Genomic DNA, 27457 nt, shown 5'->3' with positions numbered 1-27457 from the left:
AAACAGTAGCTGAAGAGATGGGATGGGGTTGTGGAGTTACTTACATTGGCTTTGTAAACTTACTCTTGGGTTGCTGAATAAGGCAGCATTCCTACTGTCTAAAATGGGCTTGCTGTGTTGCATTTGTCAGTTAAAATTAATAGTAATTACATGTTGCAAAGTATTTTAACTACAGTTTTTCATTTTTCAGACAAAGGACTTGACAGATACCTTGAGAGATAACATGGTGTCATTGACCAGCCAATCGAACAACAAACCTAAAGTTCCTGCTTCAACTAGCTTTTCTTCAGTTCCATCCATGGGTATTGGAATGGGGTTTTCATCGCCTGTTGAGAGCACTAAGAGAAATGGATTAAATGCTAATGTGGGATTTCAGCCTTCTGGATTCAGCATGGGAGTTGGTACCACAAGCCAGAATTTCTTCAGTAATGCTGGTATCACTGGAATGGCCAACATGAATATGTTGCCTGCAGCCAACATGGCAGCATATAACCCTATGAGTACTACAGCTGCAGTTTCACAGCCAGCACAGCAAGGCAGGCCACCAGATATGTCTGCTTTAGATAGCCTATTTGGGCCTCAAAAACCCAAAGTTAGTATGAATCAATTGTCGCAGCAGAAAACAAACCAGTGGCTTAATCAGTTTGTACCACCACAGGGTTCCAGCAGTTCTGTTTTGGGAACACAGATGAATGTAATAGGACAACCTGGTTTTGGTTTACAGGGAAATCCTTTCTTTAATCCTCAGAACTTTACACAACCAACCAACATGACAAGCAGCAGCTCAGCTAGCAATGACTTAAAAGACCTTTTTGGGTAATAGTCTTAATTGTGGGCATATTGATTTAACATCTCTTTATGTTTGGTAAAAGCTGATTTGAAGAAACTTCATCTAGCAAAATGGACAAGAGAACAGCTATTTCCAGAATGACTTAATACTACACTTTATTTGCCTATGCATTTAATTTTCTTAGGCATCAAGCGATCTCTGTACCTTAATTTCACAGTTTTGAGATCAGGCTCCAACAGTACAGATAACAGTTATGAAAAGTTAGGAACAGCATACCTCACTACTTCAGGAATTTGTCTTCTTACCACTGTGTAATTCTTCAGTTAAACACCCATCTTACAAATAAGCATAAGGTGATAGGTTGTAATGGCTGATATGCTGCTGGGTCCAACAAATACACAAGACTGAAATGTGTGCTAAACTCTGATCTCTTGTTGATCTTGTATTGTCTGAATTTGGTATGATATTAAATTATAAATACAGCTTGAATAAGATGGGTTATAGTTGGATGCAAGCATTAGTATGGAATTTTCTGTAAATCTGTAAGACTGAGAAGTTCTGAAAACTCTATCTGTAAATTAATACAGCACATAGATTCTCCCTGACAGTGGAGAATAAGGTAAGTTGAATTGGAGTGCTATCGTTCCAACAGAGAGGTGTTCTTTGAGTCAACAGAAAAGTTGTGGTTTATGTGGTAATATTTATATAACTTGCCTGTTGATTCAAACTGCCAAAATGTCAACCTGGACAATAGGAGCCACATTGTTACTTTGATCTGTGAAGTCCTACTTAAAGGTACATAAGGTAACTTAATCATGCTTATGTTTGTCCTTAATATCTGGCCACTAAAATTATCAAGTGCAAATTAATGGACAAAAATGTGTTTCAGATCATTCTTGAAACAAACTTGTTCACCCCAGAATTTGAGTTACTTCCATCACACTCAGTTTTTGGCCTAATAGTTTGGAATGAGTTTGGAATTTAACTTAAAGCTTCTGTGTACTTCTAAGACAAAACTAAGAGTTTCAGTCTACTTATACATGTCATAGATTCAAATTCTGTATATGCCATATACTCCAATAGATTTATTTAAATTAAATGAAATTACAAAGTAATATATGGAGCAATCTGTTAAGACAGGTTGTTTAATTTAGGCCAAATCACTTTCTCCATACTTTCTAGAGTCATCTGAAAGCCTAGTATAATGGCAGGTTTGCAATGAATGACAGTTTTGCTTCTGTCTCGAAGTATCGCTCCTAATTGAAACGGTTTCCTCAAACAGGAAGCGGCAGTGTCTCCTGCTTAGCTGGAGAGGGACATTCAGATTTCCTGTCATAGAATTTCTAGTCAGCTATTTCTACTGGGCTTTAACTGTTCCTTTCTGATAAATTTTGGAACGTTTCTTACTGAACACTGGACTATAGCTGGCTATTTTGAGAAAGAAATAATTAGTTACCTTTTTTATAGAAAGCCTACACACTTTATTTTTCAAAGTCTTTCACTGATTCACTTGTTTCCGTTTGCTGCTTAAGAAACCAAAGGGCCTTATGCTGTAAATGTGAGTTGTATTTTGTTAAATTATATTTCCAGTTTTAAGCAGTAATAATGCTAAATGCATCTTTTAAGAACTTTGTATTATAGCTGCTGCCTTAGTACTTTTATTTTGTATTTCTGGGACCAGTGACAAAATTGTGTTTAAAAAACCCACACAAACTTGTGTTTATGTGCTGTTGATACTCTTATTGAACTATGCTTAATTAGTTACACAGTTTTGTGTGTAAAATTATGACTATTAAATGTGTTAAGGTGTACAGTCAATTTGTTGTATGGTCTCCAGGTTTCTTAACATTTTAATTTCCCATTTATAACATAGATGTTAAGCTAATGTTAAGCTTTTTAAAAAAAGACAAATCAAATGAGGTACAGAAAAGTTCCTTGCATTATGTGGAAAGCAAGCTTCTATTTTTAATAAAATCAACTATGGTGTGTATTATAAAGTCACACACCCACACCTAGCGATTGCCTTGAACCAAAATAACATGACTTATGTTCCCAACACTCATGCAGTGTTTTGTAGCATTCTAGTTTTGATAATCTCAGTGAGAGTGAGTTTCATTATCAAGAAGAGTTTCGTTTAGAACAGTCTGTACTTTAGTGCCACATTACTACAGGTCCTTCATCCTAATTAAAGCAATGCCAGTCCTGTCTGCAATATTTTTAAATAGTGAAATTGGATTCAATCTAAGGCTGTAAGCGGAAGACACCCTATAATTGGGGAGAGGTTCACGCCTATTCTACATAAGAGTTTTGTGAAGCACCTTATTACAAGGCTACTTTAATAATTCTGTCCCTTGCTGTTTTTAACTGCAAAGCAATTAGCTTTCAAAAGATACCAGAGAAGAAAAAATGTTGAGTATATTTATTCCTTCGAAGATAATAAAGAACAAGAGAATTTAGCAAGGGCAAGTTTCATTGCTCTTCTGACAGGGATGTTTTCTCTTGGGTTCCTATGAGGTTGCCAATTATTTAAGTAAAGATTGTGTATTTCAATTGATCTAGTCAGACTAAATTTCCTTTAGAGTTTATTTTTTTATCCGCTATTTTGCCAGTGCAGGCTTGAGAACCTCCATGTCAGGCTGATAGGGTCTGGCGAAGGAGGCCTCTGCTGGTACCACCCCTTCCCTCTCTGGCTCCCTCCCTGGAACTCCTCTGTCTGTCTCAAACAGCCACCACTGCTGGTGGTGCTACTCACCACTGGCAGGTGACCTTCCAGCACTGGCCTGGCACAGGCACTTCTTCCTCCAATGGTGCTGTAAACGTGCTTTATTACACATTTATGACACCTAGCACTGGTGCTGGAGCTCAGTGCTAGAGCTAGGGATGAGGATCCCTAAGTGTCCTAAGACACTTGAAAGGTGCCTCTAGCGCAAGTGTGATGGTTCAAAATACTTTTAGTGTGAAACAGAGGGAAAGGCATACTATAAACATGTGAAAACGACAGTTCTTTAGTGTACACTTATCCTGACTTTCAAAATGCATGATTTTTATGGTGATGAGCTCTAATTCCTCATTCTCAACTTTAGCTTCCCAGATACCTAAGAACATAAAAATTCTTAAGCTCGATGGAAAATGGATGCAAGAGATTTAAAACCTTTTTGAGACTGTTTAGATCCCCAGTGAAATACAAACACATTTGCTCAGCTTACATTGAAATGTTAGATTAGATGGGAAAGGACCATAAAGCCCCTAGTTGGAGGGCAGAGCTGTTGAAAGGAGTATTCTTCCTAGCTTATTGTCTAAGCAGAATCCTGGTGATCCTTGTTTAAAAGGTAGCAAGAGGAAAGGGTTATTTGCTGCAGTTGTTGCTTCCCTACAAAAAGCAAAGGAGCTGAGTGGCCTATGGAGAATCAGTCGCTTCCTCCGTGTCTCACTTTGGAACAGTTCCCACCCTAGAGGAGGTTGAAAGTACCATCATTTGAGGAAGGGGCATTTTTTATTGGGGATTTTCATGTAACTTGAAACATATTTGAGCTGTGGATATAGAACAAAGTTGTAGTATATGGACATCTTCATTTTTCCACAAGCCAGTATCTGTGAAATTCACTCTCAAATTAATAGTTCAGTAATATTTGTTGCCTCTATGGCTGTTCTCCTTTTAAAAAATTATTTACATTGGCTCTTCATTAAAAAATAAAATTGGCAAGCAATATCACCACTGGATATTAGTGAATTGATTATTTCAGTGAGTATGTTGATTTGTGATGATCATCTTAAAGTTTTCCACAAGCCAATAACCACAGGAAAAATATTTGCATCGTTGTATACTATGGATAGGTCAAGCCTTATTGAACAAACATGAGATGGATAGCATTTGAAAGTAAACAATCGCTGCTCTACTCCTGGTCATGTAATGTTCCAAAACAGACTTTGGGATTATCTGAATTTAGTTGGATTTTTTAGCACTTTGATGAATAAAAAACCTTAATCTTCAAAAACAAATGTATGTTACCTTTTGCCTTTTTTTGACAATGTAATATATACTGACTTTTACACTGTAATTGATTGGGGATTTTGTTATCTTGAAATCTCAGATGCTCTAGATTTGTTGTGGCAATCTGCATTCAAATAGAAATTGTTAATCTGGATTGTTAGCCCTACAGTTTTCTGGTTTTCAATTCTGAGTTTGCATTTTAATCTTTAAAATGAATGAGTCTATACAGAAGTAAGAAACAGATTTCCTTGAAAAGGTAAAAATTTTGGGCATTTCTGAGCATTGTATAGGTCTCCCAAGCTGGAAACTATCAAAATGACTTTATATGCATTGAACTCAGGCCTGATACAAAATATTTAATATCTGATTGTACAGACTTTCCTTAGTGGCATTTTTTAATGTTTAGACTGTAAGGCATTCTTGTGAGTTAAGTGGTGATGATGTTACTCTAGTGTTGCTGTGGTTCATGATTGGCAGAATGGTTGGAGCATGGCATTCTCTTTTGGTTTATTAAACTTTATGGCTCTTGAAAACAAATCTATTCTTATATCAACTTCTAAGATCGGTAATACTTAAAATGTACAGTGATGGTTACAAGAAATTCCTACCACTTTGTACTGTGAATGAAAAATTTGTGTAGTTTTGAAACCCTGAACAATGTTGCTTTATTGAAATAAACAAATGTTTCATATTTTCAGTCTTTCAAGTGAGTGAAATGTCTTCCAAGTTGTGAATGCTCGTAATTGCAGGGCCACCAAACTGCAACTCAGGATGCAAGCTTGCGTCCTGAGTACACTTCTGTACTGCAGCGAGTCATGGACTCTTCACTCACAACAGGAGAGGAAACTGAATGCTTTCCACATGCGCTGCCTCCGACGTATTCTCGGCATCACCTGGCAGGACAAAGTTCCAAACAACACAGTCCTGGAACGTGCTGGAATCCCTAGCATGTATGTACTACTGAAACAGACGCCTGCGTTGGCTCAGTCATGTTGTGAGAATGGATGATGGCCGGATCCGAAAGGATCTCCTCTATGGAGAACTTGTGCAAGGAAAGCGCCCTACAGGTAGACCACAGCTGCGATACAAGGACATCTGCAAGAGGGATCTGAAGGCCTTAGGAGTGGACCTCAACAAGTGGGAAACCCTGGCCTCTGAGCGGCCCGCTTGGAGGCAGGCTGTGCAACATGGCCTTTCCCAGTTTGAAGAGACACTTGGCCAACAGTCTGAGGCTAAGAGGCAAAGAAGGAAGGCCCATAGCCAGGGAGACAGACCAGGGACAGTCTGCACTTGCTCCCAGTGTGGAAGGGATTGTCACTCCCGAATCGGCCTTTTCAGCCACACTAGACGCTGTTCCAGAACCACCTTTCAGAGCGCGATACCATAGTCTTTCGAGACTGAAGGTTGCCAACTATAACTAAACTGCAACCCATGGTGGCCAGCATAATTATTCTGGGTGCAGCATGGAAGTGGCAAAATCTTACCATTCCACTATACAGCCAGTAGTTTTTGCACCTGAATGTTGCTGATCCTTGTACCAGGGAGCTGCTTCCCTGAGAAATCACCCAGAAGGCTCTGTGTCCCTGGGCAAGCAGCTCCCCTGAGTAAGGATTGGCAACTTTTGGGAGCCAAAATTGCTGGCTGCACAATGGAACAGTAAGGCTTTGCCACCACCAGGCTGCACCCAGAATAATTACTCTGGCACACCAGATCTGGCCCACAGGCCAGAGTTTGGCAGCCCCTGCCTGAAGGTGTGTAAGATAAGTTTTACCAGTAGAGTAGCGAAGAGAAAGTGCCCTTTGCTCCTGAGACTTTTGCCATTAGTAATTCCTGCACATAATGATGAATGTAAAAGTAGACTATAAGAACATAATTAATGGATACGAAATAAATATGTAGCTGAATACTGAAAGAAAGCTAACTGAAAGTTGAGGTTTGTGCTTATATTTCTAGTAGATTCTCAATTATCCTACTTGGCATTCTCCTATGTCTAATTAGGATTCGTTATTTTAAATCAGGTGTTCATAACCTTTTTTTATGATACAGACCCCCAATGGATTACTCAGTATGTCCCCATACCTCTTTGCCAGACTGTTGAAATCATCACCATCACTATTAGGTACCAGTATGACTTCAAAAGATGTCAATAGCTGTATTTTGCATTACAATTAGATAACTAGGAACTAAGCGCCTCAATACATATTGATAATTAATATATTTTTTAATTGTTCACAGATTGAGTACCCCCATCATTTGGTTTCCATATCTCCAAGGGCTATGGATACCCCCAAGTTAAGAATCCCTATTTTAAATGAACCTGCCCTTGGGTTCTTGAGGTTGTTTGATGAACATTATCAAATCTGTTTTAATTTAAAATCTAAATATGGTGTCTTGTAAATTAGACAAATGGATCTACTTCTCTAGAAGAGCAGACCAAAAAGTGATATCTTTCCCTTTACATGGTTGATAGAATATTTGAGAGTAAGAGCCCAATCCTATGCATCTACTCAGATGAAAGTCTCATGATAGCCAATTCCCAGCTTACTCCCAGGTAAGTGTGGATAGGACTGCAGCCTAAGATGGAATTCAATTAATAAGTCCACCAGATTTCCAAAAATAGGAAATTCAGAGACCCAGGTGATTCCCCCTTTACCTAGTCCCACAGGTGAAACTTGTTTCACACCTACAGCTTAGAAAAAGCAGGGTCATGTACTGACCCTTTAGCACACTTCCCCAGTTTGCTTTGCTTGCTGCTTTGCTCACCAGCTCATCTTGCTGCAAGTGTGGGTGCCAGGACCAGAACACTGACAGCTTATTTAAGTGGGGGGGGGGGGATGGTACCAAGAAAAAGCATATCAAATTTTTTTTAGGGCTGTGGGTTCTGAGATTCCTTGCCATCAGTTCAATTCCAAAGGTCATGGGATTGGCTTGAGTTGTGCTTTCCTGGAAGGCACCCAGCAACATGTATGCCATGCTGCACATAAAACACGGGGGGAGGATCATGGTCAGACAACACCCTTTTCTTAATGTTATCAGTCTAGGTACAGCATCAAGTAGGCAATGTCTCCTTGCTAGTTCGCCTGCAAGTGCTGGAGGCATCTCTCCTTGTGCTCTAAGAGTAGCACCAGTTTCTTGATTTTAGTTCTTATTCTCTGTTGCTTTACGTGCTTCCCCCCCATCCCTGCTATTCTAATTAATCCCCCCAATAACCCCTGCTATCTTTTGACACTGACTTCCTTTTTCTCTAGCAACAGTTTGGAAGATGAGTATGCCACACCATCAGCTGAAGTTTTGTTAATCCTGTATGCTTGCCCAGGGTACGCATGTGTGTTTTCACGAATGAGTTCCAGAGCAGTTATGATAACAGGTAGTAAATATTGAAAATAAAATCTCTTGTTTTCCTGCTGCAATCTGGCAGTGTGCCTTATACTGTGCTGTCTTATATGTTGTGTATCAAATAAAATGAAGACATTTCACCACAAGAGAGCAGACCTGACTAGGTTAATAGTTTTTCCACCAGCATTGAGTTCACAGAATTATTTTAAAAGAGGCACCAAATTAAGAGATGCAATAAGATGTAGATAAACCATCGGTTTAAAACTTTGTACTACTTCACCGAATGTAGATTTGTGCATAAGATCAAAATCTATACATTATGCATATAAGGTAGTAGACTGTACCACAACCAAAAGTTGTGATACTGTGGACTGGAGATGGAAGTTCTGCATTTTTGAGTGCTCTCACATGTCCACACAACCTCCATGCATGTAATAAACAAGCATTTTCGATACAATAGTTTAGTATAGAATCGCATTCCCCGTGAAGTGCTACTTTCTTATATGCAGATTATTTTTTGCATGACTTTTTTTACGTTGATGAGCATTCAAAATGCATCTTCCGTATTCTGCAGTGGTATACGTGCAGAATTCTGCCACTTGAGCCAAGATGATGATAACCTGTGATCAGAACTCCTGTTGTCTTCTCCAGCTGCTGCCTGATTTGGAACCATAGGGCATGGGGGAGGGATAAGCCCATTTTCCTAATGAAAATTGTGTGCCCTTTTCCCAGCTCACCTGCTTTATTAGGGAAAACAGGCACAAAGATTTTCCCTAAATTGCTCAGACCAAGATGGGAGTGGAAATGTAAAATTACAAATTGAAACCTATAAATCACCGACAGGGAGAGTTGGGGGAAGAGGGGGCATTGCTGATCATCAACATACTGTGGCCCTATTTATCTTATGCTCTTATCTGATAAATAGCTATTTAAGCTATCCAAGTTCTTGGGCTGTATCAATTTCATTGTTAAGTTATCCCTCCTCTGTCTCTAACTCCTTGAGCAAAAATTGACAAGATTACTCAAACTGCTTGCACAAGAGATTCAGAGTGTCCTGGGAAAGCAGATCATTCCATAGTTCAGATGCCTCCACCCTCAAAGATGTACCCTCTGCCCCCTTGAAATCCTGCCAGAATATAGGTGGTAAATGTAAGGAGTATTCAAGATTGAGAGATTGCAATGAAACGTTACCACAATAGAGCCGACACTTCCTTGTAAACTACCACCACTATATGGTTCCATGAAGTTGTTTACTAATAAAGACCTCTCTTCCAGAAACCCTATGAAGGTCTTGGATAGGTTTTGGCTACTTTAACTAGGCTGGTGGACCAACTGATGGGTGGAAGTGGGAGACATGGAGTTGAGTGCCATCACTGGCCTCCCTTGGCTTCATGTGCAGTTAAGTTACTTTTAGCCTCTGCTTATCTTTTGTATCCTGTCCAGAGAATGGCACAAGGGACAGAAAGTGCATCCCTAGACCAGCAGCTTGCTGCCCCATTGCTGGATCTCTGCAGTTATGTGAAAAGTGCCTTTCCTTCAAGTGAGTCCTTTTTTTTTATACAGTATATTGATTGATGCTAACAAAGAGCAATTCCCCATGGGCTCACTTTCATCTGTTGGTGACGGGTATGCAAGAAAATTTAGGAAATAGAAGGTAGCTGATGGTTCCTTTCCAAGCCAAGTTCAGCTCTCCTCCCTGACCCAGAGCCCAATCCTATCCACACTTTTCTGGGAGTAAACCCCATTGAATCCCATTGAGTAAACCCCCAGAATTTGACTTACTTCTGAGTAGATGTGCATAGGATTGGGCTGCCAGTTTTGCTGTCCTTTTGTGCAGGAGTGTATGCAGCATTCCTTCCATACCTGTTTGTCTCTGATCTTCACCTCCTCCACCTTTCTTTTGGAGGACAGAGGCTTTCTGGGTAAGCAGGCTTCCACAGTTGCCTACACTCTGTTGTGGCAACTGCCTGACCAGCCAGTGTCTGCAGGAGACAGAGAAATTCAGGGCATGGAAGGGAGCTGGACTAGTGGAGGACTGAATAAGCAACATTTTATAGATATATTGGTTTTTAAACTGGTTTATCAGAGATGTTAGGAAATGATCCATTATATTTTGAGATGCTTGAACTGTGAAATAATAAACTAATGTGAAATATAACATCATTTTTATATCAGAAATTTAGCCTGTGAATAAAACTCTTATGTCACACTGAAATGCACTTTGCCCCTTCTGTTCCCCCCCCCACCAGTACTTTTCTGATGCCACCACTAGACCTAGTCCTGCCTAGGCCTCCATTTCTTGCTTTTTCCAAACATATGATGTTGACATAGTAATGAGGCACATGTAGAATGTCTCTCCCTTGAATGACTTTTCTCAGACTTCATAGCTAAACCCGATCTAAAGTTGCCATATTCTCTGCCAGTATTCTTTCTAGAACTTTCTAGGGTTGCTTCAGATGGGCATGTTCAGCCCATTAACTATAAACAGAAGCTCTGCTGTGACCATTATTTGTTCTTCAGAGAACATTTCGCCATTTAGTGCAATTCTTGACCAACTCTTTTTTTTTTTTTTTTTTTACACAAAGCCCAGATTCATTAAGTCTGGAAAATTAAGCTACTGCAACACCAGTAAGTACCCAAATTTGCATCCTTCCTTTTTTCCATCATGTAATTCAAAGTGGTATATGTGGGGTTCTCAGAAGGACTTTCATCCTGACAGTGGGTAGACTTAGATCTCTTTGCTTCACAGGATGGCTGCACTATGTGTCTTGGGACTATGTCCTGTCCTGGGACCCTAGAAGAGCCACATTCTGCCTGACAAATCCAGAAATAGTTTTTGAACCTTCCTCACCAATTCCTTAAAAAAAAATGCATTACCCCAAGGTCACCTGATTTGCATGTAATGCCCTTGATGACCCTCATAGCAGCACATCAGAGCAATTTAGCATCCATACTGTATTTTGGAGGCACCAGCAATGTTGGTTATTGCAAATGATCATCAATGGGTGGATACTTTTCTAAGTAGCCAGAGGAGTTTGCTGAGTGGACCCATAGGTAGAAGAGGGGGATGACCAGTAAAATGGAACTGTGTCAGCCATATTCTGTGACAGGGAGAGAGACCTTATAAATGTTTAATAAAGTTTTCTGTGGATGAGATCCTATTAATAAGCTAGAGTGGCCAGAGGGGCAGGTATTGTGTTCGTTACTATAGCATCATCTAGCACAGGATATGTGAGAGATGCTGGGAGAAAGCAGAGAGAGAGGATGAGCAAGTTATAGTGCGCATCAGTCAGATACACAGGCAGAAACACCAGGTCCAGCACTACCAATCTCCAGGTGTAGCCTCAGCACAAGCCTCTTTCAAGATTATCAGCTGTGGAACAAAAGATGCAGAACAGGGCTGCAGCAATCTTGCTTGAGCTGTTGGCAGTTCTGGGGAGACTTCACTGATATTCTCACTCTGACATTTTGGAGGATTATCACGGATACCTGCTGGTTTGCCCAGCCACCATCGTGGGATTTAAAAAGGGGGAGGTACTGCTAAAGTCTGGGGGAGACAGATTATGACAGCAAGCAAATGGTAAACTAAGGGATCTATTGAAGAAGGAAGACAAGATGCCTTTTGAAGTGTTTTATTCAATAAAAGAGAGATTTTTAAAGCCTGGAAAGGAAGAGGTGAAGAATACAGTTAGTGACTCACTAGGACACTTCCAAAGGTAAAAGTCTGGTGTGAACTTCCAAAACAGACCTGTATCTTTTTGCTAATCAGAAAAAAGTTTAAAGTGATATTTGGAAAGAGAAGATGCAAGGAGCAGTGTGATAAGCAGCAAAGGTGGGGTGCTGCACCATTAGTAACAAAGGCATGGCATGAAAATCAAGCCTGGCAAGAATTGTGAAATAGTCAGTATTTTAACCATATAGTTGAAAAAGGTCATAACTGAAAATTAACGTAGTGCTAAATATGTCCAAAAAGTACTGCAAACTCTTTTTAAATGCAAAATTTGATGTTTCATAACTGTATCTTGTTTAAAGTTGTTGCTTATGTAATAAGAGTTCCTGAAATTACAAAGGAGCTTAATTTACATCTGTGACAACATGGATAGGATGCATTCCTTGAGAGTCCAATGCATTTAGGTGGATTGTCCAATTAGTAGAGGTGTTTGAAAATGATGCTATTTACCTTACTCAGAAGTAAGCCCATTGTCTTCAGTAAGAGTTAGCTGCAATCCTACCTGACTTATGGGGGGGGGGAACACCTCTACCAATTACATTTTAATGAAACTTAATTTAGTACAACTGTGCTCATGATGGCAGTTCATATTGGTTTAAATGTAAACATTTAACCATTTCGTTTAACTGAATTGTGTATGTTTAAGATATTTACGCATTTAAAGGGACATCTATTTTAACAGTTCACAAGAGAAGAACCATATGTATGAGGACAGAGAAGCTACTTAACAATACGCTTTTTAAATCTATCCAAAATTTAATTTTAAGTCAACAGAAATATCTATTTTTTTAATGGTAATTGGTGGAACTTCTCTTTTAGCAGTCAGGAATGTATTGATTTTGGTGTTTACATCTCTTGTGTTTGTGTCATTAATTGCCGCAAAGCAGCCAGTTTTATATAATGGTAAAGTTAACAATTCCTTATGCACATGAACTGTAGCATATTCTATTATACATAATGAATTGTTTATACTTCCTAGAAATGATGCTTATCATTTTCGTATTGTTGAAGGCCCTTTTTTAAATGATTCAAAAAGCACTTACTAAGCATCCCATCTCTATCTATGTAACTGAATTACAAGATCACTTGGTGAATTAATTATAACCAAAAAGAAACCTTTAAAACATACCAAAATAACAAAGCATATACAAAATAAAATATCTCATCTAATGTATGTAGGTTAGGCAGATGGAACTGCCAGAAATAAAGTCCACATGGGAGAAGTTTTTTGTGGAATGAGGGATGTTCAATACGTATATATGATGGTGACACTCTTTGCTAAGGGGTGAACTTTTAAAATAAAACCTGTCTCTATTATTAGTTGAGGGTTCTCTATGGGCAAATTTTTAGTGTAAAAATTGATTAGGTTTCCAGGTTTATTTTAAACTTTTGTCATCTTGATAAGCATCATTTTTCTAATGTGTCATAGAAATTAGGAAAACAATTGGTGATTCTTCACACTTCCATGTTCTCCCCCCCCCCAACTTATCAAATTGACTGGTTAATGTCAACACTTACAGTGAGCTTGATGTTTACTGTGATATATGAATGATGGCCATCCATGAATGATTAACCAATAATCAACTATGAACTCTTCCACCCACCCTCCTCCGCCTTGTACCGGATCATTCTTTGCCTTGGTGGCCTCATCTTATGGGGTGATTTTCTCAATTTCCAGGCAAGCTAGGAAGTTCTCTATTTACTGAAGTCTCTTCCATTTTCTATGTGCTAATACAATTAATCTTCTTCATTCTCCTTGGATCCCAATGAATTGCTGTTGCTTATTGACCTTTACACAACTGTGCTAGACACCGTACTAAGATCCTCTCTCTCTCTCTCTCTGCCTATAGTAATGCTTCCAATAGTATCAAAGCGCAGACATCAAATGCATACTAGAAAAGTTTCTCCTGCTATAGAAGTACTAACCCCATGAAGTGCTGCTCTAGGTACCCATCTAGAAACAAAAAAAAGATTCACATTATTCACAAAATGAACGACTATAGTACAGAGGCATCCCTAGGGTTTGTGTCACCAGTAGGAGAGGTCATTGTGGCATCCCCATGTTGGATCACCTCCCATATCAGACCATACAGAATAAATTACAGTATCATATGCACAGCCTAAATGCACTGGCATCACTAGGGTTGGTATAAGCCCAGTTAATTTAGGACCCAATCATAAGCTTTGTGTGCCAGCTCACCACTGGCACACACTGTCACAAACGTGCCATAATGCACATTTGCAGGCCCTAGCACCGGTGCTCCACTGGTGCTAGCCCAGCACTTCATGGTTGTGTGGACCGCTGAGCAGTGGAGAGGTAGGTGGGGAAAGTGGGGAGGAGGCGTTCTAGGGTAGGGGGAGGCATTGGGAGGGTGGGGAGGAGGCATGTCAGGAGAGGGAGCTTTGCTCCACTGAAAACAGAGCTTCCATGTCAGGCTAGCTGCCTGACATGGAGGCTCTTGATTCTACGCCGACCTTTGGGTTAACATAGAATCAAATAGCCCCATTGCCGGGCTACTTGCTTTACCCAGGGGAAGGGGACAAAAGTCCCCTTCTCCTGAGAAGGAAGTGTGGCTGCCTGGAGTGTGGAGAATGCGGTGGCAGCCATTTTCAGCACCAGGCAGCTCAGGATTGGGTTGCCTGTTATTTTAATATATAACAGTACAGATTACCCAACAAATCAGTAATCAACCAAAAACCAGTGACCAACTTGATGACACTCACACAACTGAATAAGTATTCTAGTGTTAGCTCTGATACACGGAAATGAGAGCTAACTCATACTAACTTTATCAGTTCCCTGATGTGTCACAATAACACCTCATTGGCTCTCAGAACAAATCAGTTTCATTGGTCAGTTTTGAGTTTAGAAAATCCGCTTTTACATAAGGCAGTTGCGTTTTCTTTTTCTGGTTAATTAGTCATAACGTTTGATAGAATGCAGATAATTCAACACAGTTTGTTCCATTTGATTCTGTGTGAAATTACCTTTACAATGATATATGACATGATAATATTCATAAACACACATTTTCCAAAAGTTTCCAAAACTTTGGCCAACAGTGTTGTCGATCCCTGGAGGGTGTCACCTGGTGGGGTCCACATTCCCTGCACCCCCTAGTGATTACACTGATATAGTGTTTACTTTGAATTCAGTAGTCGTGAGACTTGCTGAATATTGGCTGAGGACTGTGTATTTCATACTTTAAATTTATTTTAAAACATACTTGGGCTCTGTTTAAGGCCCTGAAAGCTGAATATTCATTTGAACCTTCTTTTTTGCACCATCATTCATCACTGTGATTTTTTGGTGTTCTGTTTATCAATCTTGGTTTGTCTCTTTCCATGTATGAGGGCTTAGGACAATTGCCCACCCCACTGCCTGCAGGGAGTCTGGAAATACTAATAAGAAATGAAGTTCTTATAAACACCTCATCTTCACTACATTTGAATGTGAATGTCCTGCATTGAAATGAGAGTATGCTGTTGGTTTTAGATAGGGTTGCGAACTGTCTTAGGTATTAGGGTCAGGCTTAGATACTGGGCACAGGAATAATTTTCTGGGTGAAACAGATAATAGATTTTAAGTTCCTTGAGGCAGGAACTGCATTCTCACCCATTCTGCGCATTGATGCTGCCCTGGGCCAGGTTATTTTACACCCTAGGCAGGGCTAACTGAAATAGACATTTTCATAAGAATTTAAAATTGTATTCCATAGCACTGTTTTGGCATGTATCTTAAAACAAAAAAGTCAGTTGCATTTTTACAGAGGTTAAAAAAACTTTATATAAAACCATGCCCTTCAAAGGTCAGTACTATGCACCTCTGAGGTCTGCAGTAGTCTGCAGGTCAGACCTGAGTAGACTAGTTCGCCTAGTGATAGCACCAACCCTGATGGTGTCATGTAAATAATGTAGTAGTACAGTAGTATATCCTAGTGAGAGGGACATTAGAATTGTAGGACTCTGGTGACCCCTCAGCCATTCACTTAGGAGAAAGAGGAGTTTAGTTTCACAAGCTCACTCTGGAATTTTATTTCTACATCATAAATAAGTAAAATCAGCAACTGATATTCTATGCTCTTTAAAAGTTTGACTTAAAAAAAAAATTAAATTTCAACAAGAATTGAAAACTTCTCTCCCAAGTATTCCAGGTGGTTAACCATTTGTAGGAACTGACTGGCAATTTGCTACTGAGGCTTACTAAACACACGGCTAATGAATGTAATAACATAGGAGACTACTGGATGTGAAAACCTTTTCTATCCACCATGTTCTCATGTTGTGCAATGGTGCATTAGAAACTAGGTCTTGAGCCCTATGGATTTTCTCTTGGCCATGCTGATTTAAAAGTACTTGTCTCACAAATGCAGTTGTGATGACATCTCCACTGCACTTCTAGTTCTGAAGTTGAGTAATGAAGGAAAGGTCCACTACAGTGAGCAAATAATTCTTATGGACAGAGTAGCTACCTGAAAGGAGTGAAGAGAAAGTGGTAGACAGAATAGTGAGTTAATATTTCCTGAGAGTTTCAGATGGCTCAAGGGTAAACCCAGCTGGCAACCTAAATCTTATGGATGGTTCTTCTCCTCACAAACTTCCCTTGACTGCTGTTGCTCACAGAATTAATTAAGATGAAGCAATTATGTGAGACAACAAGAAGAAGGTGTTTGAACAGATAAACTGGGTAGAACCTAATTAGGACTAGCCAGGTATTGCCAAGAGCACTCTGGCTTGTGACAGATGTTAAGGTATTGCTCTGCTAGACAAACTTTTTCACCTGAATTATGGTGCCATGTGAATTTACAATAGATGTCTCTATGCCTGTGTAATGTTGTAATCAGAAGAGAAAAACAGGAAATTTCCATATACCAGGTCAAACTATTTAGCTCAGTATTGAGAACATGAACTTCAGTAGCTTACCAGGGTTGCTGATAGGAATTTTTCTGTACCCTATCAGAGGATACTGGAGATTGAGCCTGGAACCTTCTGTAGATGCTGTTCTACTGAGCTAATGTCCTTCTCAGTAGAGTATCTCATGTTATTTTAAAACCATCTCTCTGAAAGTGTTGTAACTCAAGGTTTGGTGGCTAGTACAGACCTGGGTTTGAAAGTAATCGTTTGGATTTTGGCTCATACAGTCACAATGTTGGAAGTCTAGTCCAACCCTTTGTCCTGAAACATGTTACATATCTAAAATAAAAAGATACATCCAGAATTTGTTCTTGAAAACATCCAGTGGAGAAATTTCACAATCTCCATAAGCAACTGACTCCACTGGTCTTGTAGGTTAGCCAGGTCTATGTAGATCACAAGTCCTCACTTGCAGTTTGAAGAAACATAGTCCAGGTACAAGTTTATCATCTTATATTTAATTTGTGAAGAGTAAGTTCTAGTTAGGAGTCTTGCTACCTCAGATGTTGCCCTACGTGGCTGTCTCTTCCATGGTGTGCTGGTGGGGGGAAGCCCTTTACCTTGTTCCTTCTGTGGTTTTTGAAAATGCAGAAGTGCAGCACTTCCAGTTTTTTTTAAAGGGCATCATGAAGAAATGAGGTCCTTTGTGCATGCAGTCCTATGTGCATGCAGTAAATAAAATGGGAAATGTTGCACTTTTGCATTTGTGAAAACCACAAAAGGAGCATAGTAAGGAGGCAGATCTACTTCGTGCTTGGAAGGAAGCAGGATTAATGTGTCTTGCATCTGTGGCAGCCTGGAGGCAGGCAGTGGAAGACTTGGGTGAGGCTATCCCAAATCCTCTTGCCCCCCTGCCCTGATGGAAGTCACATCAGGGAACCTCATGGTTTGGCCACCCCAAGTCCTAGCTGTCATCTGTGTTCACTCTGCATAAGCTTCTGTTGAGGTTTTTAATGTCTGAAATATAAAGCATGCAAGGGCAAAAGGCAAATTGGCCTTTGCTGCTGGTTCATAATAGTTGCTGGAATTCTCACAAAGATCTAATCCATTGCCTCACATCTCTTAAGCAAGAGTGCATACTCAGGATCCCTTATCCACTAATTGTGCCTTGATTGTTTTAGGGCAGTGGTTCTCAAACTGTTTGGTCTCTGGAGTCCTTTACATACCTAAATGGAGTCTTGGGCAGCCCAGCTGATGCAAGTGTGGAGTCTCAGGGAGCACCAGCACGTGCTTGGAATGGCACAGTACTGAGCAGATAGTGGCCATTTATGGTGTGCTTGAGGAGCCCCTGAAAGGGTCTCAGGAAGCTCCATGGCTCCTAGGAGCACACTTTTGAGAAATGCTCATGTCTAGGGTTTAAAGAAATTGGCCATGCAGTACTGAAGACAGTCCACCTCTGGTGTAGATAATAATAAAAAATAATAATAATAAACTTTATTTATATCCCGCCCTTTGTCCATCTAGATGGATGGACAAAGGAACAGTTGAGGCCCTTTCTAGCTTGATTCTATGATAATTTGTCTGAGGAATTTGACAAGCCAATCTCTAGCTGCTCCATTATTTTCCTGTAGTCTTGGAGGCCCCCTTAAAATGACAAAGTAATCATGGTAGCTACATGACATAGAGTATGGAAATTTCTCTTATGAACGTTCTTTTTCTGTCCTCTTTGTCTTCTGCATATCTTAAGAAAAATTGATGGAACCAACCTAGAAGATGACAATATTGAACTAAATGAAGAAGGAAGGCCTGTACAGGTGTCTGCTCACAAACCTCCCTTATTTGACTGCCACTGCTGTGGACTCCCCAAACGCTATATCATAGCTATCATGAGTGGCCTGGGCTTTTGCATTTCCTTTGGAATTAGATGCAATCTTGGTGTTGCCATTGTGGAAATGGTTAACAATAATACCATCTACATCAATGGGAAACCAGAAGTGGAGGTAAGTTAACTTCAACATTTGCTATACCAGTGGGAAGGACTGTGGCTAGCTAGTGAGTTAACTGGACCAATGTTATAAGGCAGCTTCATGTGTAGAAGTGTATAATGTTGTTTGATAGAGAGGAATGTCCTGATTTGGCCAAGACTACATAAGTCTATAAAATAGATTGGATGTGGAAAATGCATCTCTTTTGATGGCAGTACATAAACCTTGAAATTTTTCTCAATAGATATAAGCCTTATCGTAGGTAAAATGATGCCAGTCGTATGCCTGCTGCACCCCTTTCTGACGAAAGCAGAGCTGGCCATGGTCACATGCTCCCTAGAATCACATCCAGGTTGGAATATTCCAGTGCACTTTATTTTACAAGGAATTGCATTTCAAATGCACTTGGAGACTTCAGCTACTGCAAAATGCATCACGTGACTCCATTGCTGCACCAGCTTCATTGACTCCATTTTGTTTCTCTTCCTGATTCCAAGTGCCCAATAAAATCTGAATCCTAAATGGCTTGGAACCAGGACGCTGAAAGGGCTGCCTTTTCCCACATGACCCTGCCAGCCCACTCAGGTATTTGGCAGAGACCTTGCTCTGTATCTCCCCACTGGCAGAGGAATGGTGGGTGAGTATAAGGGGCTTCTCCACTGATGTGCTGAAGATGTGTTGCCAAGGCTTTGCTTCCAGAAGGCCCAGCTGGCCCCTTCATTGGCCTGGGTAAAAATAGCATTGCTCTGTTGTGCCTTCAAATTAGATGTTTATGAGTTGTTGCTTTCCTTCCTGAATCAGTGCAATTTGCTGTATTGTGTCTTCCATATTATTTCACTGTGTGCTGCACTGTTTTTATTGACTTCTGTTACCTCGGGAGGTTCTGTTGGCAGAAAGTGCAGGCTATGCACATTTTCATAAATAAAATGTGTTTATTTTGAAGTTGGTGTTCTGCTAATTCAAGCTAGTCTGCTACCGGAGTAGAAACTGTTAAGGCTGTATTGAAGTTGGGTCCCTAAGAACACTAACTCGAGTGACAGGAATTTGGCAGTTCTGAACACATGAAGCTATTTTACTGTCAGTTTAGCCCAGTTCTGTCTGTCTGGTCTCAAGGCAGCTTAGGCAGAGAGAGGACTTTCAGAGCCCCGCTAGCCAAGATTCTTTTAGCTAGAGATGGTGGGGAAAGGACCTGGAGCTTGTGGCATTCACAGTATGTGCTCGGCTGCTGACCAACAGCTGCTCCACGCATTGCGCTTTGGTTGCTGACAATGCCTTAGGAAAATGTACTGAAAGAATAAGCTAGAAAAGGGGCAGTTGTCAAGTTAACATGGTTTAGCAATTCTTATTCATACAAGAGCTGAATATACAGTCCTATGCAGACTTACCTGGGAATATGTCTCACTGAACGAAATGGGATTTACTTGTGAGTAATCATGCACTGTATGTAAGAGTGTAAATACAAGAACTTCAGTTCTAGATAACTGTGGCACGGGTGAGAGAAAAGTCAACGTGTATGTAGCCGGAACTGTAGAATGAGTAAGCAACTTTGCAGACTGAAACCAGACTGCCTGTTCAGTTGGGTGATTAGCTACAGGAAAAACTTTCAGCGTAGCCCCCAAGCTGTGCTTTTCTCTCCCGTCTACACTAGATGGACTGTGCTCTGTGAATATTTCAAATGATGTCCCTCCCATAATCAGAAGGCAGCCCATCCAATGCAACTTGTGCCATGTGTGCTTTAAGGGTGTGAACAGTGGTCAATGGAACTTTTACATCAGTATTTCAAGCCCTGCTATTTCCAATTTGATTGGCAGGTACAAGGGGCGGAGCTTACTTGGCAGTGGTGCCCTATGGAATTTCCTCCCTAGAGCAGTGGTTCTCAAACTTTTAGCACTGGGACTCACTTTTTAGAATGAGAATCTGCCAGGACCCACTGGAAGTGATGTCATGACTGGAAGTGACTTCATCAAGCAGGAAAATTTTTAACAATCCTAGGCTGCAATCCTATCCACACTCCCATTGACTATCATTGTTAAAAGAATATACATAGTAGCTTGTTAAAAGTACAGGTCTGTGACATTTCCCCAAATGCAGTCACATACCATGGTAGCATCAAGTCTAATATATTAAAAATAAAATATTGAAATGAATGGGGACTCACCTGAATTTGGATCACAACCCACCTAGTGGGTCATGACCCACAGTTTGAGAAAAACTGCTACCTAGATAGATTCCACAAATGCCACCCTTTCTATTTTCAAACAGCCCTTGAAGACCCTATCCTTTTTGCAAGACTTTTAGCGTTATATTGGCATTTTGTACAAAGCTTTTTAATTTTGCTTTAATTTTGCTTAATTTTGCTTTGTTGCTATGCTGTCTCCACTTTTAGTTTGCTGTGATTTTTATTGTTGACCTTAGTGTGTGTTCAGTTTGTAACCTAAGCTTTTTTATGGCACCTTGAATTCAAGAGGTGGGTTAAAAACTTTTCATAAATTTTAGAATTTTTAAAATACCCTTTATAAATATTTAAAAATAAATTGAGCTAATAAGCTCCAGAAAGGAATTTACATGGTAAATCTTAATGAAGAATATTTGATATCACCTTAGCTGCATCTCGGCTGACTGATGAAGTGTTCCAAAGACACATCAGGGAGAGTTACTTTCATAACATTTGGTTTTGTAGTACTTGTTATGATCAGGACTTTAGGACCAACCGGCATTCAGACAATAATGCAACAGAATATATTTGCAAATATTGAGGTGCCAGTTACACACGTTACCACTTTACACACTTTGTTTTGTTTGTAGAAAGCACAATTCAATTGGGATCCAGAGACAGTTGGACTTATTCATGGCTCATTTTTCTGGGGTTACATTGTAACACAGATTCCAGGAGGCTTCATTTCAAATAAACTAGCAGCTAACAGGTAAGAAAATACGTCATCGTAAATTTTATACATTATCTAATACAATATTTATCAAAATTAGGTGTTGTATTTCAAGAACTCTAGAGTCATTCTAACAACATGTGCCTGTTGCATGAATCTAACAATGATGATATCTTTGCGGGGCATTTATAGACAGTGATGTACAGTATATAATTCTAGTTACTACTTCCTTTAATAACTTTATGTAATAAGCAATAATCATGTAGTAAGGTGAGGTGTAGGAAGATACGCTATTCTATATCTAAGAAGGATAACTGCATAGCTGACCCAAGGCCTCCTGGTGCCCAAGGCAGTGTGCCAAATGCTGACCCACCTTACCTGGTGGTCTGCTAGTGGTTTCCTCTGCAGTTTCTCCTCCCGTTCCTTGGATGCAGGAGGAAGAAGGGAACAGTGCAGAAGTGTGGAGGAAAGGAACATGGTGGGCTAATGCAGTGAGATGCTCTAGCCCACCACTCTCCTGTCTCCTCTTTTGCACTCTGATCCCCTCTTCCTTTTGGAATCCAGGGAGTAGAAGAAGGAGCTGGAGTGGTGGTGGGAAGATAGGCACAGGTGCTTCCCTTCAAATGTGCTCTCTAAAGCTTCTTAACTCCCAGACTTAGATGTTTTGTGTAGGACTGTCCCAGAAATAGCTGGTACAAAATCACCATCCTGCTGCGGTGGCTACTTTACATACAAGTTTTTCTCAAAGCACAACTCATGACATTGAGAATAACCTGGCTTTGCGCTGAAATCTCATTTCTCCTTCTTTTGAGGGTTGTTGCAAAAGATTTAACCAATTAAAAAGAAGCTGGTAATAAAAGGATGGCGGTAATGACACATGTGCCAATATTGTGTTTCAGGAACAGGGTACCACTGACAGAGACATACATAATTTAAGGCCTGATTTCATGTTGACAGCTTCCCACAATTGTGAATGGTAATGAGGGGAAAAAATCATCATGCGAACACATTAAAAGTGAACTATTTTTAGCATCACACTTGACTAGATTCCTACATGGAAGTCATTGCAGTGTCAGACATAATGTGAAGACTGTCTGAAACGTGTACTTGTGTTCTTCTGAAAGCACACAACGATGCTCCGTGCATGTACAGACGTTCCCCGCTCATTTGACAGGTTAGCAATCGGAGCTGTGGTGAAAAGCCAAAGTGGATGAAAAGCGGAACCCAGTCTTTTTTAGTTTACAAATATTGCTTCCAATGCTTCTTTAGCTAACAGATTGCAAATGCCTTTTTTATCTTGCAAATTCCTGCTGTCACACAAAGATTTCTGCAAATGGATTCTTTACTGCCTTCTGGATTGGGAATAGACCCAGAGATATCACTGGTGTGTGTTCTCTCTCTCTCTCTCTCTCTCTCTCTCTCTCACACACACACACACACACACACACACAGTTTGTGTGTTACCAAAACAGTTTGAATCACCATATCATATGCAAATCAACATGGGGGAGGACAATTTTAGCCTTTAGAACAGCAGAGAAAGGTTGAAAGAATGAAGCAGGCATTGAAAGAATTGAAATGTGTTGAAAGAGCGGATCAATGAAAAACGAACCATTGGAAAGCAGGGAATACCTGTGCTCCATTAGGAAGTTGGGGCCAAATAAAGTCCAACCAAAAATAACTGCAGGATCAATATTTTGTTTGTATTTATCATTTCAAAACCTAGTACTGATCATTTTTTAAAAACAGAGAATCAGCTACCTTCTTTCACAAGTCTTAACAAAATAAACCTGATTTTGTCATGCTGAAAGCTCCCCATCCACTGATTAATTGTTGAGAAGAACATGGATGCTGAAACCTGTTCCATTTATGAGTGATTACTATCTTATCTGTTTTTGTAAATAAAGAACATTAGGACAATATTTTCCAACTACCTTTAGAACAGAATTGCTCTTGAAAATGAATAGAAAATCAGGATGGCTTGCTACTGAAGCACTAATAAGAACATAAGAACAGCCCCACTGGATCAGGCCATAGGCCCATCTAGTCCAGCTTCCTGTATCTCACAGCGGCCCACCAAATGCCCCAGGGAGCACACCAGATAACAAGAGACCTCATCCTGGTGCCCTCCCTTGCATCTGGCATTCTGACATAACCCATTTCTAAAATCAGGAGGTTGCGCATACACATCATGGCTTGTACCCCGTAATGGATTTTTCCTCCAGAAACTTGTCCAATCCCCTTTTAAAGGCGTCTAGGCTAGACGCCAGCACCACATCCTGTGGCAAGGAGTTCCACAGACCGACCACACGCTGAGTAAAGAAATATTTTCTTTTGTCTGTCCTAACCCGCCCAACACTCAATTTTAGTGGATGTCCCCTGGTTCTGGTATTATGTGAGAGTGTAAAGAGCATCTCCCTATCCACTCTGTCCATCCCCTGCATAATTTTGTATGTCTCAATCATGTCCCACCTCAGGCGTCTCTTTTCTAGGCTGAAGAGGCCCAAACGCCGTAGCCTTTCCTCATAAGGAAGGTGCCCCAGCCCCGTAATCAGCTTAGTTGCTCTCTTTTGCACCTTTTCCATTTCCACTATGTCTTTTTTGAGATGCAAGACCAGAACTGGACACAATACTCCAGGTGTGGCCTTACCATCGATTTGTACAACGGCATTATAATACTAGCCGTTTTGTTCTCAATACCCTTCCTAATGATTCCAAGCATAGAATTGGCCTTCTTCACTGCCGCCGCACATTGGGTCGACACTTTCATCGACCTGTCCACCACCACCCCAAGATCTCTCTCCTGATCTGTCACAGACAGCTCAGAACCCATCAGCCTATATCTAAAGTTTTGATTTTTTGCCCCAATGTGCATGACTTTACACTTACTGACATTGAAGCGCATCTGCCATTTTGCTGCCCATTCTGCCAGTCTGGAGAGATCCTTCTGGAGCTCCTCACAATCACTTCTGGTCTTCACCACTTGGAAAAGTTTGGTGTCGTCTGCAAACTTAGCTCACTTCACTGCTTCACTATAGTCTGTGCTCGATTTTTCTGTCGTTTTCCAAGGATTTTATCTACTTTATGTTTTTGCAGTAGATATTTATGCTTATTCTATCTTGTGAATAGGTCAATATGTTCAGGCTGCAAAAAGAAATGCCATAGTTTTGAAACTTCCCATGTGAATGTGCTGATCCATTCACATATGCCTATCCAATATGAGTCACAGGAAAATTAAAAAACCCCTCCCCCCCAGACTATGGATCAATCTGAGAATTATTTATCATTTATTTATTATTTATCCAGGGTTATATTTTGAGAACATCCAGTCCAGGAAAGATTATCTTTACAACTAATAGCAATAGATCATTGATATTATAGCACAGTGTTGTTACAGATCAAACACAAAAGCTTGTTAGAGATCAAATGTGAATGTTATGGGCAAAGTCTTCACTTAGATCCAGATCAATCCCAAAATGATTGATTGCAAGTTCTTTTCCTTCTGTTTCAGGAATGACTTTGGCTGTTTGTACACAGGCTTTTCAGATGTTATGGCCAATGGCTGCCACATTTAGTGGCTGTCAGCTTTGCCCATTTGATCAATCTTCTCTCTCAATTGGGCCTGTGCCTTCCACATTTCCTGATGAAAGGTAGTCTGTTAAACTAAACTGCAACTTTGGGAAACCACTGGAGATGGCAATGTGTTGTCAGGTTGAGGGACATATAGGTGCTAAAGGAGGAGGTGACGGAAGGTGGATTGTGGTCCCACTGATGGTCCCACCAGGCAGTTTCCGATGGACATCAGCTGGTTCCTGGGATTCTTGCAAAGAATGCTGGCCTCAGTGGACCTTGATCTGCTCCAAAAGACTATTTCTAATATTCTTAAGTAAGAATGCACATTCAGGATCACTTAAAATAGATGAAATGAGTCTTTACTGAAGAGCCACACAGATTGACGTGAGTCCATCCCTGTTCTACAGGCCTGATATTCTAGACACCTATTTAGATTTCCCAAGCTATGGGCCCAACTCTGACTCTACTCAATTTTCAATGGTATTCTCCAATAATAAAATGGACCTTTTTGTGTTGTTTACTCTCTACAGGGTATTTGGAGCAGCCATTTTCCTAACTTCTACGCTGAACATGGTCATTCCTGCAGCTGCCAGAGTACATTATGGCTGTGTCATGTTTGTAAGAATTTTGCAAGGACTCGTGGAGGTAGGCATCCCACAGATTTGAATGGAACAGAACTTTTAACTATTTGAATAGGGGCAGTACACACAGCTGTTCATTTCAGTTTATTGTGCAAATTTGCACATAAATCCAGAATGGGAAATTTTCATTCTTTCTGTGAAAACTGTGCCTGTTCCTTAAAATGCAGGATCTCAAGGAGCCAAAATTGAAACTGGATTTTGCTCTAAGTCAGAGCCATACAAACCCTGGCTGGGGGGTGGGGTGGGCAGATGCAGCGTTTGTACAGATCCGTCCACCAGTGAGTGGACCTTTTGGTTTTGCCTGGCTGCTGCGTGAAGTCCCCCTCGAACAGGAGACAGGGAAGCTCTGGGCAGTTCTGTCCTGGAAGCTTATGCTGGGACATCCTGTCACTTGGCCTTCTGGGACACCATGCAGACAACAAGACTGCCTAGAGCAGGGGTGTCAAACTCGTTTCATTCAGAGGGCCAAAGTTAGCATTCAGGATGCCTGCTGAGGGCCGGAAGTGACATCATTAACCAGAAAGTGACACCATTAAGCAGCTGATGGCCAGAAATCAGCACTTGGTTTTCATTAACTGCAAATGACAGAAGAGAAAATACACCAATCTTGATCATAATTCAAGATATGGGAAAGCCCAATTATTGCGCGGGCTGCCCTTTCAGCAGTAACACCTCAGTACTGCTCAGCAGCTAAGAGCCTGAGGGCCAGCCTTATGTTTGACATCCCTGGCCTAGAGCATCCCTGTCCTCCGAATGAGGAGGACACCCGAGCAGAACCCAAGCAGAATGCTCGGTTGCAGCCTAGATAGGGACTGCATCACAACTTTGAGCAACTTTGAGGTCCTGTGCGTACCATCTGAGTACTACGGGTGGTCTATGTAAAAGTTGCTTAGATTTTAGCTAATTTGTAACTAGGGCTGCAATCCTATGCAGACGTTCCTGGGAGTAAGCCCTCTTGAGCACAGTGGAAAGTACATCAGAGTTGAAATGCATATGATTGTGCTGTAGACCACACAATAGTTCTTGACATGGAAGAGGCTAAGAGGCTATGGTGTTTTTTAGGGCTAAGCTAGATGTTCCACAAGATGCATAAGGTGGTCCTGTGGGTTTGTTTGGTTTTTTACAAACACAGTAGTAACTGTTGAGGCATGGAACAGAGTGGATGTGCACTGGGGTGGATGGGTTCCTTTTTGCACCCATTATAGTTCTGTTCCTGATCACACCCTCACATGCTGTTTCATATAGGAAAAAAGTTTCAGCTGAAAACTATGATTTTTTTTCATATTTAAAAATGTTGTTCAGGGGGCCATGATTGGAAGGAAAAGCACATCAAGGGCCAAAGTTGTATAAAGTTCCCCAATACACATACATACCCATTCCAGTTCTGTTCCATTTCACATGCAGCTCTCCCAGCTGCTATTTAAAAAACAAACCCACTTGACCATGTTATGCATTTCATGTAACATGTAGTTTAGTCCTTAGCTTTTTAGTATCAGTGTGGCAACATTACAAGCTACCATAATGTCCTGGGGGAAAGAACCAGCTACTAAAGAAAAGCAAGCTATCTCAGGTCAATGTCCATTCAACATTACCACAAGGGGGCACTATTTCAAAGCCCTCTCAACTGTCAAAGTGCTGATGAAAAGGTGGACGACAGTGTCTTCTAACCTTC

General features: G+C 40.6%; 2 protein-coding genes across 2 annotated transcripts in view; both read left to right on the top strand.

The window, feature by feature from the left end:
• SCYL2 (SCY1 like pseudokinase 2) overlaps positions 1–5472 on the top strand; it is a 31795-nt gene extending 26323 nt beyond the window's left edge. Inside the window, exon 18 of the mRNA XM_066634099.1 lies at positions 191–5472. Coding sequence (XP_066490196.1) covers positions 191–820 — 630 coding nt within the window. The 3' untranslated portion in view covers positions 821–5472. The remainder of the gene's footprint in view (positions 1–190) is intronic.
• A 6260-nt stretch (positions 5473–11732) lies between these two features.
• SLC17A8 (solute carrier family 17 member 8) overlaps positions 11733–27457 on the top strand; it is a 29569-nt gene continuing 13844 nt past the window's right edge. The window contains exons 1-4 of the mRNA XM_066634492.1: positions 11733–11833; positions 18449–18701; positions 21492–21610; positions 25675–25789. Of these exons, the coding sequence (XP_066490589.1) occupies positions 11733–11833; positions 18449–18701; positions 21492–21610; positions 25675–25789 (588 nt within the window). The remainder of the gene's footprint in view (positions 11834–18448; positions 18702–21491; positions 21611–25674; positions 25790–27457) is intronic.

The sequence above is a fragment of the Tiliqua scincoides genome, chromosome 7, assembly GCF_035046505.1.
Source record: "Tiliqua scincoides isolate rTilSci1 chromosome 7, rTilSci1.hap2, whole genome shotgun sequence".
NCBI lineage: Eukaryota > Metazoa > Chordata > Lepidosauria > Squamata > Scincidae > Tiliqua > Tiliqua scincoides.
Note: the sequence above shows the minus strand (reverse complement) of the source record. Positions and strands in the feature narration are given on the sequence as shown.